At 41.4% G+C, this 18,636-nt stretch overlaps 1 protein-coding gene across 2 annotated transcripts; it reads left to right on the forward strand.

Annotated features, from left to right (window-relative positions):
* The first annotated feature begins 351 nt into the window (after window positions 1–351).
* On the forward strand, window positions 352–18,466 carry LOC306888538 (uncharacterized protein). 2 transcript variants are annotated; one of them, XM_079446900.1, is made up of 9 exons: window positions 352–454; window positions 2,910–2,941; window positions 5,015–5,181; window positions 5,273–5,375; window positions 5,470–5,547; window positions 5,630–6,282; window positions 16,070–16,268; window positions 16,683–16,842; window positions 17,990–18,466. In XM_079446900.1, exons 3-7 carry the CDS (start codon window positions 5,154–5,156, stop codon window positions 16,147–16,149), a joined length of 942 nt encoding a protein of 313 aa, XP_079303026.1. In that variant the 5' UTR covers window positions 352–454; window positions 2,910–2,941; window positions 5,015–5,153; the 3' UTR covers window positions 16,150–16,268; window positions 16,683–16,842; window positions 17,990–18,466. The 2 variants fall into 2 exon arrangements, with proteins under 2 accessions (XP_079303026.1, XP_079303027.1); XM_079446901.1 differs by having other exon boundaries at window positions 357–454; window positions 2,910–2,974.
* Window positions 18,467–18,636: the final 170 nt, after the last annotated feature.

The raw sequence follows: 18,636 nt of genomic DNA on the forward strand, positions 1-18,636 counted from the left end.
CAAGATAGAATAGAACTTTAATTGTTTTGATTGTCTCATTTCATGCACAAGATAAGGCCAATTTGCTCATATGGCACACACACAAAAAAATTACACCAAACAGGTCGCATCTAGAAAAGCGCGCCCAGATAGCGCGCCTAAAACGCAATGCTTCATGGGTTTGTAGTTGTACATCATTGTAGTCTTTACACTCAATCTTGTACTTTTCCTTTTTTTCTTTTTTTTTAATATTTTTTCTTCAATTGAAACTGTGTAATCTTTCGATTTAGCCGATTTAGTTAATGGTTTAGAACGCTTCAACCCAAATTAAAAAAATATATAATTTGATACTTCCGGATCCAGCGCCACCGCAGTTTAAGAAGTGGGCGGGCAGGCAGTGGCACTGATGCACTTGAGGCTGCACTTCACTAATGGTTGCGACTTCTTACCGCTAGAACAAAGCGAGCGAAGTTTGGTAAGTAATCATTTTGAATTTTACAGTTAGTATGAGTCAGAAGTACATAGTCGGAAAGTTAAATGTTAAAGCTGTGCCACAATGTATAATCGTAGATGTTATTTAAAATGTTGTAATTCACTAAATGTGCGTCGATAACATTTATCATTAGATGACATCAGACATCTTTATTTTATATCACAGGCTCAGCCATTTATTTATTTCAATTTAAGTGACATACACTGATGGATTAACATACAAAAATGTGTAGCAGCAATTCCCAGCAAACACAGAACGTTTCTATTACAACATGGCCAGAAGGTCGCCATAACTACGTTGTGTGGTGAAGGTTACGGCATTGTCACAATGTTGACATTGAACTATACTGTTCAGGGCTGTTAAGGTTGTTATTAAAAATGTAATTGTCAGAACGTCGGCCGTTTCTCAATACCAAGTACGTAACTTACGTTTATTCTGCAAATAGAACGTGCGTTCTTGATAGGGTCACTCAGCTCGCTCTGGCTACTCCGGTTATCTTATAATATTTTCGGCAACAATACAATTGAAATATGGTGTGGAAATAGAACTCTGCCTCTTTTCGTCAACAATACAACGAAATATGTTATAGGCTAAAACACTACTCTGCCTCTTCATTTAAAAAAATCTTAACCCTCTAAGCGCCAAAGTCGCAAAATTGCGACAAGACGTCATACTTCATGAAATGGGCTGTAGTTCCTAATCTGGTGTAATGGCTCATTTGTATTCCCTTCCACTAGATGGCAGACATGTAGTACTTCGATTCTAGACCAAAATTGTTCGAGGAAATAGCAGAGCAAGTGAGCTATCGTGTCATTGATGCGGAAGCAGTTCAGTTCATAGCGTCTGAGTAAATTGTGAGATTTGTGAGAGAAAATCGCCAAACGGCTAATAAAAAGTTGTACTGTGAGGATGTGTTGCAAATGTTATTGGCCGATTCTGACTCTGAAGGGGAATATTTGCCTTTTGGAAATGACGATCGGCCGTCTAATGATCGCGCTTCTCCCGGTACACCTTTTCCGCGCAATTGTGCCGCTGCGCAAGGCGCGATCGTTCACAAAGCACAAACAAGTGATCATTTCAACACTTTGCCCAATGGGGATGGGGGTGGCAGGGGTGGACGTGGTCTTAGTGTCCATAGGAGAGCTGTTTCTCTCTGATGATCGGCCAGATTGCGCTGTTTGTTCTGATCGCGCGCGCTCTAAGGGCCGCCGGCAGACAGTACAGGTGCGGTGTGTGGGGTCGGTCTGTGCGCTGTGCCATGCAATGAGAGCTACCATACTCTCAAGAACTATAAACTGTCACATAGATACCTGATTGGACAGATAGCTGGTCAACTGATCAAAAAATAGGCACATGTATTTTACTATGGCACAGTAATATAGTAATAATTTACTACTTTCTCCTGTTTTACTGTTGATTTCCTCTTTTCCTGATCATTTGGAATGAGGATAAAAGACAAAAAACAACAACAACATGCAAATAAGTTCAACCATCCATTCAATATCTATTATTTCCTGAATATTACTGATGAACTGATCAAAAAGTAGGCTACTGTTCACATGCGTTTTACTACTATATAGTATAGTAATATACTAATAATTTAGTACTTTCTCCTGTTTTATTGTTGGTTTCCTCTTTTCTGATCATTTGGAATGAGGAGAAAAAGACAAAAAAACAAACAAAAAAATCAAACATCAATTCAATATCTACTATTTCCTAAATATTATGAAATTCAAGAGGGCCGCCCCTGATGACGTCATAATATGCAAATTAGATTAGTATATTTACACCCCACATAAACTTTCGGTCATGCCCAACATTTTTTTAATTTACAGTAGATCTCTATCTTTAAGCCATTTCAAGCCACAAGCTTTTGAAATCTTGATGTCAAAATCCAGCATTTTTTCCAAAAAACCCTGGCGCCTAAAGGGTTAAACATATTAATGGACACCTAAATGTGGTTTTTGACAAGGCGTAGCCCATTTATTCTCTTCACTGCATATAACAACATGCAATATAAAACACAAACCTGCTTCTTTTTGTTTTCATTTAAAAAATATGAAACATTGATAATTAAAGCCCATGTTGCAGGTTTTTTTCTTTTTTCAAAATTTAATAGGCTATAACCTTGTATGAAAATACCATATGAAAAGTACTTTACCATATTTTACGTTTGTAAAAACATGAATAAAACCATGAATAACTGACAAAATCTTACATTTTTGGAATAAATTAAAAAAAAACTATTTAAGGCACCATTTTCTTGTTACTGCTTATTTCATTTTAAATTGAAAAACAAACAAACTTATCAAAATGTTCACGGGCCTTGTAGTCAAATTAATTTATAATTTTCTTTATTGTTTTTGTTTGGTGTGTGTTTGCTTTCTATATTATTAATAATTTATATATATATTTTTCTCTCTTTTGTTTGTTTCAGGTTGAAGAACAAAAGACCTGAGCAAAGCCACGGTATGGAAAAGACTTGGATGTACAATGATAGGGGTAATTCACGAAGAAGGGCATTAAGGCTAGTTGGTAAACTAATGGAAAATGAGCACCATAGGGAAGGAAACGTGAATGATGAGACAAGTGTTTATGTTGATGATGCAGAGGAATCTGACATGCAAATTAGTGATGAAAGTGATGAGGATCTAGTTGATGGCATTGATGATAAGGAAGTACATGAAAAGACTGCAGCTTCTGTTGAGGATCTTCCTGATCTTGGAGAACAGTGTAGTGAGATGGATGGTGATTTGCAGAGTTCTCTGGCAGACTGGGCAATTGAATTTGGAATATCTCTTATAGCTCTGTCAGCGCTTCTCAGTATCCTCAAAATCTATCATCCCTCTCTGCCAAAGGATGGACGAACGTTGCTGAAAACAAATGCAAGCTTCAAAATTAGCAGTGTAGCTGGTGGAATGTTCCATTATCGTGGAATTCTGAATTCTATTTGGAAAATTCTAGATGCAATTTGGTCAAATGTGCCAGACAGACATGTTTTTAAATTACAGTTGAATTTTGATGGTCTGCCCCTCTTCAAGAGTACTTCTACACAGTTTTGGCCAATTCTTGGTTTGTTGCAAGGATACACCAAGAAACCAATTTTGATTGGATTGTTTTGTGGTACTTCTAAGCCAAATTCATTGACTGAATATCTTCATGATCTGGTTCAAGAGCTGAAAGTGTTGAAAGATGGGTTTCTATTCAAGCAGAAAACCTTCTTTTTGAATGTTGTTTCTGTTGTGTGTGACACCCCAGCCCGAGCCTTCATCAGAGGTGTAAAGTCCCACACTGCATATTATGGATGTGACAAGTGTCACCAATCAGGTGTCCGAAAATCGAATAGAATGACATTTCCTGAGGTCAATGCAAGGCGCAGAACTGATGATAGTTTTAGGCAAGAAACAGATGAAGAACACCATGTCCAACACTCACCTTTTACAGAGGTTGGCGTTGACATGATCACTTGTTTTCCATACGATTATATGCATCTTGTTTGTCTGGGTGTAATGAGGCGTCTCTTAGACTTGTGGATCAGCACCACTGGTCCCTTGCACTGTCGCATTTCATCTAGTCAAGCTTCCATGGTTACAGATAGACTTATTGCACTGAGAAATTACATACCATGCGAGTTTGCTCGAAGGCCACGGGCTCTGGTTGAACGATGTAGGTGGAAAGCCACTGAACTACGCCAATTCTTGTTGTACACTGGTCCAGTTGTGCTGAGGGGTGTTCTACAGCCTCAGATCTATGACAACTTCATGCTGTTGTCAGTAGGTGTGTACATTTTGGCAAGTCCAAAATATTGTTTGGAGTTGAATGACTTTGCTAAAACTCTGTTGGTGTCATTCGTTGAACACTTTGGCCAGCTTTACGGTAAAGAGTTTTTGGTTTACAATATTCATGGTCTGGTGCATCTCAGTGAAGATGTCAAAGTCCATGGCAATTTAGACCGTATATCAGCATTTCCCTTTGAAAATTTCTTAGGAAAACTTAAAAAATTAGTTCGAGGGCCACTTAATCCTTTGACTCAGGTGATGCGCAGATGATCAGAGATGGAAAATGACAGCTACAGTCCTAATGTTAAAGAGGCAAATCAAAAACTGGAAAATGAGCACATGGATGGGCCAGTGCCAGAATGCTTCTCACGACAAGTTTGTCAATATAAAGTGCTTTTTTCAGATGATGTAGTTGTGAAGGTCAAAGAGAGAGATTGTTGCATCAAAATTGAAAACAAGTTGGTGTTGGTCCAGAACATTGTTGAGGATAAAGGAGTAGTGTACATTGTGGCCAAAGAATATAAACAGGTGGACCACTTCTTTACATATCCTATCGACTCAAGAGAGCTGGGAATTTGTGTTGTTTCCAACCTCTCTACCAACATCAAAAGTTTCATGATTCGAAATAAACCCCGGAAGTTTGTGAGATTACCATTCCAAAACCGATTTGTTGTTGTTCCACTATTGCATTGAGACAAATAGCCCTTTTAGTTTAGTATTTCAGTTGGCTAAAGAGTATGTTTTGATTTGTTTTATCTTTTAGATGTTTCACATAGTTGTTTTTGACAACACCAATGAGGTAGAAGTTGTGCCTTCCATCTGGATAAAAAATGGAGAGTGCATGTGGCCTCCAAATAAAATTGATGTAGCAAAAGCTGTAAAATTGCAAGAATGTCCTGGAGATGAAGGCCAGAATTATATTCACATCCCGTAAGTAACATTCTTTCACTTCTTCCTATAAACTGAACTTATGTTATGTATTACTAAAACCCTCATGTATTACTTAAAATTACTTACCCAGATGACTACAATGAAGCAAGAAGAAAACTTCCTCAAGCTGTTGATCACACTGACATCGGAAGTGATGGAGGGAACTCGCCAATTCAATTTAAAAGAAAAAGAATGTAGGGGGAAGTTTTATTTTATTTTTAAATGATTTGATGGTGCACAACATTTACTAATAATTGCATATCTTGAATTTATGGAATATGTTCTTAGACCTAAAAACAATATTTTCCCTGGAGGGGATGATGATGAGATGGAAAGCACTCTGAAAGAAAAAAAGTCAAAGAAAGGGTAAGAATCTTCTGCAATTTCAAATTATAGTTTATTTTATCATACAAGATAAAGTGCTAAGATCTTTTGTACGTCTGAGCAGAAAGTTGCCCAATGCTCCAAAGATCGTGAGGCAGCACAAAGGTCCTGCATTAGAACCATTAAAGGTCCATCCAAAAGGCCACAGCACTGCTGACCTCCACCCAAAAGGCCACAGCACTAAAGGCCACAGCACTGCTGACCTCCACCCAAAAGACCACAGCACTCCTGACCTCCATCGAAGAGGCCACAGCAGTCCTGAGCTTTACCCAAGTGACGACAGCACTCCTGAGCTCTACCTAAGAGGCCACAGCAGTCCTGAGCTTTTCCCAAGTGACGACAGCACTCCTGAGCTCTACCCAAGAGGCCACAGCAGTCCTGAGCCCAACCCAGGAGGCCTCAACAGTCATAAGCTCCATTCAAGTCATCACTATAGCACCAAGTTATCTTCAAGCAGGCACACCATCACTGAGCGCTGTACATCGAGGCACGTCAGCCCTGAGATTCGTCCATTAAGGCATGCCAGCAGTGAGATTCACTCATCAAGCAACACCAGCAGTGAGATAAGTAGACCAAATCATGCCAGCAGGGAAATTCTTAGATCATGCCATGCCAGCTCTGATATCCGTAGACCATGCCACACTGCACCTTCTCCAGACCCATTGAAACATACTGAGCCACACCAGTCCAGGGAGCAGACATCTAGTTTGCAATCATGTGAGTATATTAACCTTAAGTTATCCTCTGGGGTCAATATGACCCCAAGCGACTTTTCTTTAGTTAAAAATAATGGTTCCCTTTATCTCAGTGGAATAAAATCTTGTGACTTTTTCTAAATTATCTATCCATACACACACAAAAAAACTGGGCTTGATTTGGTTGTTCTAAAGGTATGTAAAAAAAAAAAAGTCACACTCATGACCTTTGGGGTCAATATGACCCCACATTGAAATGAATGGGAAAATCAAAAAAAAAAAATTTTTTATTTTTCATTTGTCAAAAAAAATCTATAAATCCAGAATAAACCTGAAAATTTCCATACCACAATGAAGTCCTGGTACTAGAGCACAAATGTAATGTGGAACGAACATGATCACTTGCACACACACATGCTCACGCACACAAACACACACACAGGTGTGACTCCAATTGAAAGCATTTTTTTTAGAAATTGACAAATAAAATCAATAATTCCAGCATAAATCTGAAAATTTCCACACAGAAATGAAGGCCTGGTACTAGAGCAAAAATGCAATGTAGAAAAGACATGCTCACTCAACACACACACACACACACACACACACACAGACAGGTATGACTGCCACAGCCAAATAAAATCAGCCACAAATGCAGAACAAAGATAAAAGGGGTGAGACCTAATGCACACACACATGATATTTTACATGCAAGCTAATGGTATAGTTGAGGAATTGTGTGGTAAATAGGTACAAAAGTACTTTGTATATCCAAAAACACAGCATTACTGTACAGATGAGAAGTAAACAAAAAAAATAATATATTATATGTATTATTAAAAATGTACATTTTTTTTACAATCATTCTTTAAATTTTGGGGTCATATATACCCCAAATGCAGTGAGTGTGAACAGGAAACTAAGTTTATAAGAAGGTTTTAATGTTTATTATAGTTGTTTGTTTTTAATTAAAAAAATATATATTTTTTTTAAATTTGTGATGTTCCAGAAGTCCTGATTGTTTAGCATGTTAACTTTTAAATTTGATTTTCATTGTGTTGCAGGCCCCGGTTCAGGAGACCCAGCTGACAGATTACTGTGATATCTGTAAAACAGGATTCAAAGAAAGAGACAAGAGAGTCGCGTCTGCTCTTATACAGCTCCTCTGCAGATATATTTATTTTATACACAATAAGTCAATTTTAGCACAACAGTTGCTTTTAAAGCATTAATTCACATTCTTTTGTCTGTCTCATCACATCACTTTTGTCACCAACATCAAAATAAATCACTTTCAGAATCAGAAGTCTCATTTCTTCACTTTACCATCTTTAGTTAACATTTAACTTATATAAGTATTATATTTTATAAACAGTAATAGAAATATTCATTAACACAATGATATTTAATATGAATGTACTTCATATATACTGGGAAAGACTGTTTTCCAAAAGGCACTCGCTTTTTAAAACAGTTGTGAAACACAATTCACTCTTTTACCTCCACAGGAATGGATATTAATGAATACAGAAAGATTCAGTAACTTTCTATGCTTCCCTCAGTGCCTGGTCACGTGACTGGCAAGCGCGGCAAATGTGATCACAGAGTGAGCTTCAAAGATACACTTAACTCTACCTATTCACTCATTAACACGAGCAAACAAACTTTTTATGATCAAACAACTATTAATACAATACTAGTTCGATTATAATGACCACTGGAGCATAACTTAACTTATTTTCTTCACGTTATAGACAGCATACATCAAGACGAACGAAACGTTATCATATAAACACATTTAACATTTTACATTCTCCATACGTTTACCAAACGTGGTAATAGTGCAATTGCTGTGGTATATTTCAAGGGTTTCTCTTTTGTATATCCATATTTTTACCTGTAAAACAGGATTCAAAGAAAGAGACAAGAGAGTCGCGTCTGCTCTTATACAGCTCCTCTGCAGATATGAGGAAGCATGCGCAGTTCCGTTCGCGACTCTCCAGCCAGAATGTCAAAATAAGAGTCCTTTTTTTCATACAAATGTAAATATACATTTGTTCATTTGCATTTCAACACTGCATAAAAAAACTAACGCAATAACTGTATACATATACATATTCAGAAAAGGAAAAAAACACAACTGTGAGCATACTTTGTGTGTATCACACTCTCCCTGACAAAATAAGAAAAGCCCCGGTGGTCAACCCCTTATCTCCCATATGTGCAATCAACACACAGGCACAGTGAAATTGTGAGGCATGTATGCTTGTGGAGTGTATGAATTTGGATAACCAATTTGTGGTAAGTAACTATTTATACCCCAGACAGGTATATGTGTGATCGGATATGCTGTCACTGCATTGAGTGTTGGGTATTGCTGTAGCACAGGCTGACCTAAAGTGTCATAAGTGTAGATCTGTCGTGGCCTTTTCTCTCTTGTAGACCTTCTAACTACAGTTTCATCCCCCACACTTGGACTTTCAACCTCTCCTGCTACTCCCTCTGGTTCAAAACAAGCAGCTGTTTCCCTCTCCTCGTCCACATCATCCCCCACAGGTGGTAACAGGTAAGTATTCACTTCTCTTTCTGGTGGCTTTTCCAGTGTTCTTGATACTTCCCTTCTTTGTGTTTGATTGAACTCTTCTCTTACAGATGCTTGCTCAGGTGGATGGTCATTCATTGGTTCTGTCCAGCTAACTGGACTCCTCAGCCAGTATCCTCCTCCACTACTTTCCTCATCTGAGTCAGTCAGGTCACCGTCTTGGTCTCTGTTGTTTTCTCGGTTGGGTGACTGACCTCTTGTCTTTTTCTGTCTTTCAGGTTTTGTCGATTGGAATGCCGTCGCGGGAGCCTCCACAGGTAAGTCATTCACCAGTAGTAGTAGTTTCCGGTGCAGTGTCCTAGTTTTCTTCTTGTCCCCATTTTCAGGGGAGACTACATAAACTGGGTTATCAGACACCTGTCCCTTCACCACGTAGACCATCTTTTCCCAGTAGGATCGTAACTTCCCTGGACCTCCTCGTTCTCCAAGGTTTCTGACAAGCACTCGGTCTCCCACTTTCAGTACCACTCCTCTCGCCTTTCGGTCATATTGAGCCTTCCCTCTCGCACTTGCTTGGCGACTGTTTCCTTCAGCAGTCTTGTATGCCTCAGCCATCCGTGCCGCCCACTGATTTGCATATCCTTTTGGAGTGACTCCATCCATTGGCTCCACCAGGCCGAAGATCAGGTCTACTGGAAGATGAGGATGCCGTCCGTACAAAAGGTAAAAGGGAGAATATCCAGTGGACTCGTGCCATGTACATTTGTAGGCATGCACGATTTGAGGTAAGTGCTCTTTCCAATTTTCTTTTTCTTTGTCTGCCAGTGTCCTCAACATCTGTAGTAGGGTCCGATTGAATCTCTCGACTGGGTTTCCTTGGGGATGGTATGGCGACGTTCGAGAGTGGCTGATTCCAGCAAACCGTTGGAGAGTGCGAAAAAGCTCATTCTCAAACTCACGGCCCTGGTCGTGATGTAACTTGGCCGGGTATCCAAAGCGTGGAATGTAATCTTGGAACAAGCGTTCAGCTGCAGTCCGCCCTGACTTGTTCTTGGTTGGGTAGGCTTGGGCGAACCTTGTGAAATGGTCCATGACGACCAGGATATATTCATATCCTCCACGGCTCGGTTCCAGGTGCAGGTAGTCAATGCAGACCAGCTCCATAGGTGAGTGTGTTGTGATGCAACCCATGGACGCTCGAACATGTAGAGTCGGTCTCTTTTGTTTTATACAAGGGCACTTCCTGGTCACATATTCTTCCACTTCAGCTTTCATGTATGGCCAGTAGAACCGTTCCCTCACCAGGCTCAGTACTCGCTCTGTACCCACGTGTCCCATCTTGTCATGGAGGTGTTCAAGTGCCAGCTTTTTGTACTTGCTCGGTAAGACAAGCTGTTTTCTCTCCCTCGTTCGTCGATATAGGAGTCCTCCCTCAAGCTGTAGCTTCTTCCACTCATACATCAGCTTTCTGTTGGTTCCTGTCAAAACTCCTCTCATCTCGTCTGTGAGGGTGACACCCTCCTCCTTCCATTGTCTCACTTGAGAGATTACAGAATCTTCTTTCTGGGCTTGAATCAGTTCATCCTGTCCTATTGTGGGCAACCAGGTGGTGGGCTGACGTGGTTCATCCTCCCCCGTGGACATATACAGGGCAGCAACCCAGGCCACGTCCTTCATCTTCGACACATGACTGCCCTCCCATGCTGCTTGTATTGCCCCCGCGGGTAGCCCTTCCGTGCACTCTGATGTGTATACTTCAATGTCCAAAGGGAGACGAGACAAAGTGTCTCCTTGTTCCTGAACTGATGTTGACCTTCCCTGGCCGATACTTGACATCGAATCGGAAATCAGACAGCTCCCCGACCCACCGATGGCCTACTGCGTTGAGCTTTGCCGTACTCATCACGTATGTCAGGGGATTGTTGTCGGTGTACACTGTGAAGTGTGGGGCGTAGAACAGGTAGTCCCGGAACTTCTCACACACCGCCCACTTCAATGCCAGGAACTCAAGTTTACCACTGTGTAATCTGTAGTTCCTCTCTGTTGTTGTCAATGTTCTGGATCCATATCCTATAACTCTCAACCTTCCATCTTGACGCTTGTAGAGGATGGCCCCTAGACCCCTTTCGGATGCATCAGTGTGCAGCGTGAAGGGTAAGTTGAAGTCCGGATATGCCAGTACAGGTGGGCTTGCTAACATACCAATTAGTTCCTCCAGGATCTGTTGGTGGTCCCTGGTCCATTCTACTGGAGTCCTGGAGGGAACTTGTGGGCCTTTCGCTTTCTTCTTACTGTGAGTATCCTGTTTTGTCCCAGGCTTCGCCTGCAGTAATTCATACAAGGGTTTGGCTGTCCTGGAAAAGTCTTGAATGAAGGCACGGTAGTAGCTGAGGAACCCAAGTAATCTCCTCACATCACCCACTGTCTCAGGAGTCCTGGTGGTTAAAGATCGGACAGCCTCCAGATCCTTAGGATCTATCCGCACTCCTTCTGCTGACACTAGCCGTCCGACGTACCTGACTTCACTCCGGAACATTTCACACTTTTCAGGTTTCAGCTTTACACCGTGATACTGGAGGGCCCTCAACACTCTACGAATACTCTCCACATGCTCCTCAAAGGACTGTGCATAACATAAGCCATCATCTAGATACGGGATGCAGCACTCATCCCTGAGAGAATCAAGCATTTCTTCCATACTGCGTTGGAAGGCAGCAGGCGCATTGGACAAACCAAAGGGAATCCGGACCCACTCATACAGCCCCCAAGGTGTGATGAATGCTGTCATGTGTCTGGATCCCTCTGCGATGTACCCCTGGTGGTACGCTTTGCCTTGGTCGAGAATGCTGAACCAGGAGTATCCCCCAAGGGTGTCGATCAGATCCTGTATCCTAGGCAATGGGTGACGGTCAGGGATGGTTTTCCTGTTCAGGAGACGGTAATCAACACAGAGCCTCAGTTTGCCATCCTTCTTGCGGACACAGACTACTGGAGCGGCGTATGGTGACTTTGATTTGACGATCCATCCTTTCGCTAGGAGATCCTGTCTGTAGCTCTTCACCTCGTTAAACAAGGGTTTTGGCACTGATGAGTACGCCCTCTGAACCGGGATGTCGTCCCTAAGTGTGATTGGCATCTGCAAGCTGGGTATGCAACCAATGTCATTGTCATTTCTGCTGAAGGCACTTGACTCCTCATACAACATTCTTTGAACAACCTTACGTTGGCCCTCTTCAAGGTGGTCCAGGTTGACGGGTGGATGCCACAATGATGTTCTTACTTCATCCTCTAGAGTGGTCGCAGCTTGGATCATTGTCTGCCTTGGCTCACTTGTTTTTCCAGGCTCCACTAATATCCTCTCAATCCGCTGTAATGTTCCAATCACTGTACCACGTGGCAGGGTCACATCACCCACTGTGGTATTTCCAATGGGTATGGAAACACAAGGGTCAATTTGGGGTTTTATTTCTAAGAGCCCCTCTCCAATGTCCAAGAATCTTAAGTGATCATTATTTTCATGAGGCTCAAACAAAGCAACCATGTCAGACTGTGCCATCTTCAAAGGGATTCTGCACTTCACCCAAGTCACCTGTCCCGCCCGGATAACTACTCCTCTTGGGCCAACCTTTAAGTGTCCGTCTCCGTTATCTTCTTCAGCAGCTTGGATCACATTGACTAAAGTTTGCGCCTTTTCGTGAGGGATATCAATGGCTCCGGCCAGTAGTGAGGTAAGTGTTGGCATCAACTGCTCAGACTGCCCCTGAATCAGTTCTTCTACTAAGTTGAAACCCAGGAGTGGTCTCTCAATTGGCATCTTACTCACCAGGAATGGGACATTAATGGATAGACTTGGGTCCTCATTCCCTAGCAGGTTGACGGTGATGACAGCCCAGCCGTCAAATGGGATAAGGTCTCCATTTACAGCGTAGACTTTCAGATCATCTTGACACCCAAGAAGTTCCCGAAGCGGTCTCACCTCAACACTTGGCAGATATTTCTCTTTCCACTCACGGTCCACCATGCTGACTTGGGCACCTGTGTCGAGTAATGCCCTCACTGTCAAGCCATTCAAGTTGCACTTGGTTAGTGCCTTGCTTCCGATTAGTTTGATTATGTTGTCGTTTTTGGTCTTACAGGGGTCCAGGACACCTGCTCCTTGACTCCTGGACCTCACTTCATTTATAGATTTGTTTGTTAGTCTCTGGTGCTTGTTTTCTTGTCCTAGCACTTCTCCCTTTTTAGGCTTCGGGGAAGAAACGTCTGGTTGGGGCGTTTGCTGTGCGGTCACTGGTTGCCCCTTTGCAGTGGCCGGCTCCCGTTTCCCTGTCGCTGAGGTCATCGTAGGCACCCCACTACCTGGTGTCCCTCCTCACTACAGATGAAGCAGTGTGTACAGTCCTGTCGCCCTTTGTCCGCACACCGTGGACAGCAACGCCAGCGGCTCACCCGGCGGGAGGATGGTTGGCTGGAGGAGCATTGGCAGCCACCCTCAGTTCGTACTGTCATGGAGTGTTGTATAGCGTCTACCATGCTGGTTAGAGTATCAATTCTGGCAGTAAGAAGCTTAATCTGATCGTCCTGCCCCTTTTGCGCAGCAACCCCTTTTGCAGCTTTCACATCTCTGCCAACTTCATCGCTAACTTGGGCACTATTAGCCATGGATGGTTTAGCTCTGGTTGGTGGGCCCAGTCGGCGCAGCCTCTCATTCTCGTCACTTGTGATTTTCATAACGTGCCTGAGGATAGCATCATCAGTTACATCACTATCGGCTAACAAGGGTTTCAGCTCGCTACGAATATCTTTACATCGGTGGCTTAGACCCTGGTAAACAGTGTGTAAGAACACGTCCTGCACTGTAGCTGCACTATACTTCCTGTCTGAGTCAGCCTGCTTAGCTGCATAGAGTATTTTTTTTTTTTAACCCCATGACTCGGTACAGGAACTGCTGAGGGGTTTCGTGTTCACTCTGCTTGGTGCATATCAGTTCCTGGAACAGTTCTGTGCTATTTCGATCCCCCAAGTGTGATTGCAAGAACCCCTTTAGCTCCGCTACAGTCATGTCGTCTTTGTTCATCAGCATATCTTTAAAGATACCTGGCTTGATAATTCGCAGCACCCCTCTAACAACGTCGGCATCGCTGAAGTTCTCTTTTAGGCCACTGTCTATTTGCCTGCAGACATTGTTGAACGTGATGTCTGATGAGTTATCTCCAATCTGGCCTCCATGTATCTTAAACTCACGGGGCTGGATATATTTAACCCCCCCCCCATAGGGACCGTAAAGTCATGAGCTACACTTTTGGGCTGCTCAGTCTGGTACATGTGTGCTGCAGTGGCACCTCCCTGTGCTACAGTGTGAGTTAAGTTAGTGTTCTGAGTAGGTGTCATGTACTGGCGAATTTTTCTGCCAATTTCTTCGTACTCTGCAATCATTCTACGCATGTCTTTGTCTGTTTCAGGTACAGCCCCCTTAACACTCCCAGAGTCAGGTGCAACGTGATGTCAGATAAGTGTTATCAGTGGTGGATGGATGTAACACATGTGTAAGATGAGTGTCTGTATCAACATCAGATGTACATACAGCAGTGCAAATCTGTTTTGCTGATTTCACAGTCTCTTGCAATGACAACAGTTCACTCATACCTTGGTCCTCAATCTCGAGCAAAGATTCACTTGACATGAAGGCATCGATGTACTCGAAACAACCCTCACTGTCTTCCAGGTCAAGTTCAAATGAGTCTTTACCTGGTACCGGCCCGATGACCTTGTTGATGCGAAACAGTTCATCAGCAGGCAGTGTGATCAGGTCTTTTCTGATGTCCCACACCACACGTTTCCTTGTACGATCTGCCATGGCGTCGTTCTCTGTTGTCCTTCCCGAAACTGTCTTAACCTCAGGATGAAGACAGCCGTGTTTTCAGCCCTCTGCGTGCGCCTCGTCGTCACCGTTGGTGCAGCAGCCACCGGCCTCTAGCTCCAGTGCCACCTTGTCCCACGGTCCTGGAATCTCTGGATCCGCCTCCTAGCGTCACCTGGAGTGGATCCCGGACGAGCCCCCAAGAATCTGTTGCAGGCCCCGGTTCAGGAGACCCAGCTGACAGATTACTGTGATATCTGTAAAACAGGATTCAAAGAAAGAGACAAGAGAGTCGCGTCTGCTCTTATACAGCTCCTCTGCAGATATATTTATTTTATACACAATAAGTCAATTTTAGCACAACAGTTGCTTTTAAAGCATTAATTCACATTCTTTTGTCTGTCTCATCACATCACTTTTGTCACCAACATCAAAATAAATCACTTTCAGAATCAGAAGTCTCATTTCTTCACTTTACCATCTTTAGTTAACATTTAACTTATATAAGTATTATATTTTATAAACAGTAATAGAAATATTCATTAACACAATGATATTTAATATGAATGTACTTCATATATACTGGGAAAGACTGTTTTCCAAAAGGCACTCGCTTTTTAAAACAGTTGTGAAACACAATTCACTCTTTTACCTCCACAGGAATGGATATTAATGAATACAGAAAGATTCAGTAACTTTCTATGCTTCCCTCAGTGCCTGGTCACGTGACTGGCAAGCGCGGCAAATGTGATCACAGAGTGAGCTTCAAAGATACACTTAACTCTACCTATTCACTCAATAACACGAGCAAACAAACTTTTTATGATCAAACAACTATTAATACAATACTAGTTCGATTATAATGACCACTGGAGCATAACTTAACTTATTTTCTTCACGTTATAGACAGCATACATCAAGACGAACGAAACGTTATCATATAAACACATTTAACATTTTACATTCTCCATACGTTTACCAAGCGTGGTAATAGTGCAATTGCTGTGGTATATTTCAAGGGTTTCTCTTTTGTATATCCATATTTTTACCTGTAAAACAGGATTCAAAGAAAGAGACAAGAGAGTCGCGTCTGCTCTTATACAGCTCCTCTGCAGATATGAGGAAGCATGCGCAGTTCCGTTCGCGACTCTCCAGCCAGAATGTCAAAATAAGAGTCCTTTTTTTCATACAAATGTAAATATACATTTGTTCATTTGCATTTCAACACTGCATAAAAAAACTAACGCAATAACTGTATACATATACATATTCAGAAAAGGAAAAAAAACACAATTGTGAACATACTTTGTGTGTATCACAATTGGAATAGTTTTAGTAAGAAATAATAATAATACCAGCATATAGTCTATTTTACCTAATTTAAGTGACTGAACTTGTTTTTTTTCTTAGCTCTCCTGCGTAATATATTAACAAAACAGGAAATGATGATGGACCAAAGCGAATCATCTTCAAGACCCTGCAAAGTATGAAATCGACTGATGAGTCACAGACAGACCTGGCTCAAAATGTGTTGCCACTTAAAGACGTCAGTTCTCTTCAGGACATGGAGGAACAACTGCGAAGTAATCCTGACCTCCAGAAACAGTTGGTATGTTGACAAATCAATACTAAATTGACTAGCTTCAGTGTTTTCCACAGACTTGCACTCTATTTGTGGTGGCACTTCCCCTGTTAAATGTGGGAACAGTAAAGACGTGAATGTGTGCACACATTCAAAAGCACTCACACACAGACAGCCACATCTCAGATGCACGAAAATACTGAATTGAGTTCTCTTCTGCTTCTTTTTGTGCTTGGATGAACAAATACAGACAAAATTACATCAAAATGGTCATCTTTTCTAACAGACTGATGTAATTTGTAATGTATTTTTTTTGTGTGTGTGTGTGTGAGAAAGAGAGAGAGATAACTCTATGTTACCAGTGTCACCTATAGTATTCGTAGCATTTCATGATGTATTAAACCATTGCTTTAACAAAAAAAAAAAACATTATGATTTCAGGTACACGCACTGGCTCTCAAAGGTGGGGTGGATATTCATGAGTGCATTTGGAGGATTATGCATGGACTGGTTACAAACGATTTGGCCAAAAAAATCAATATGAGAGGAATAAATGGAAAAATTGGTTTCCAGCGCTTACGTTTACGGGATGTTGTGATTGGTAAGTTTTACTTAATGTCATAAGAGTGGTTTAAGTTTTAAGAATAATTAAAATGTATTTAAATCCAGGTTACAAATAAGCAGAGGAGAACAAGATGATGGAAATGTGAGGGATGGAAAGGGGGTTTGAGAAAAAAAGCAGTCAGAGGAAGAGGAGAGGGTGGAGAAATTGGGGGATGAGGAAAGAAAAAGATGAGAGGAAGGGACATGAAGAAGGTATATGTAGAGGAGGTAGATGGGGGAGAGAAGAAAAACAATTCTGTTATTCTGTTATGTCCTTGCTACATGTTACATGTACTTAATGTAATAATAAAAGTGAATTACGAATAGTTACATGCAGTAACTTTAAACCAAACCTTAATACTAACACTATAGTAAGTACATGATACATAATTTTACTCTGTTTTTAAATAACAATTACAACTGTGTAAAAAGGACACCGTAAAACATAGTGTAACCGACAATTCCACTAAAACTGATCTATACATACGTAGACCAGTTTAAATTGAAAGTGTAGACGTACATGATATGACTGGTTCACATGATTCATAATGTCCTTATTATTTTCTGCTGAGAAAATTGTGTTGAACCAATCATAGCATTGCACTAAGGCCGAGATAAAAACAATAAAATACAAGTGTAGTCATATATCTGTCCTTATTGAATTGCACATGACTCCGTAAAAAGCAACTGCTTAGACTGGATTTCTCCTGGAGTCATATTGGAACCTGGTAGGAGGATGGTGCCAGACGCACTACTGATCTGCATCAATTTACAGTCTCTGTGTAGATGTTACATAATGTCTGTCAATAGGTTCTGTGTTCAGTTTTAATGTAATTGTCCTTTAAAAGGATAGTTCACTTTAAAATGAAAATTCTGTCATCATATAGTCACCCTCAAGTTATTTCAACCCTGTATGAATTTCTTTCTTCTGCTGAACACAATGGAAAATATTTTGAGGAATGCCAGCATACAGGGTTGAAACAACTTGAGGGTGAGTATATGATTTATTTTTATTTGATTTTGTTTTACTGAAGGGTGAGTATATGATGACAGAATTTTCATTTTAAAGTGAACTATCCGTTTAAAATCCAATAGCCATATTTTCTTTTGATACAGAAACTAATTTCAGACCATGTATGTTTCAGAGGCTGTGAGGCGTAACCACCTGACGTCTGCGGCCACAGAAAAGGAAATAGATTCCACCATTAAGAGATGGCTATATCTGGCCCCGGATAGGGATGGTGGCAGAAGAGAAAGAATGAAGAGAAAAGAGTGTCAGGAGAGTACAACAGGTTAACCGACTTGCGACTTGGTGCACCATGCCTCTTGTTCCTGAACTGAATCAGATGTTAAAGAGTTGTGTGCACAGTGCCTCTTGTTCCTGAACTGAATCAGATGTTGAAGAGTTGTGTGCACAGTGCCTCTTGTTCCTGAACTGAATCAGATGTTGAAGAGTTGTGTGCACAGTGCCTCTTGTTCATGAACTGAATCAGATGTTGAAGTGTACACAGTGCCTCTTGCTCCTGAACTGAATCAGATGTTGAAGAGTTGTGCACAGTGCCTCTGTGCACAAGTTTTTTTGCTAAGTGTTTCGTTTAAATGTGAAACAATAAATATTTGTTAAGAATACTGTTGTTTTTCTGGCATTTTTCATTTGGGCCAAGGGTGTGTATAAAGTGGCTAGATCAAAGTTGTGGCTGTGGCTGACATGTAGAATCAATTGTTTGGTCCTTAAAAGGACCAGAATAGGGCCAGCTATAGTCATACATTTGGCTGAGATATGGCTATGCCA

This window comes from Barbus barbus, assembly GCF_936440315.1.
Source record: "Barbus barbus genome assembly, chromosome: 22".
NCBI lineage: Eukaryota > Metazoa > Chordata > Actinopteri > Cypriniformes > Cyprinidae > Barbus > Barbus barbus.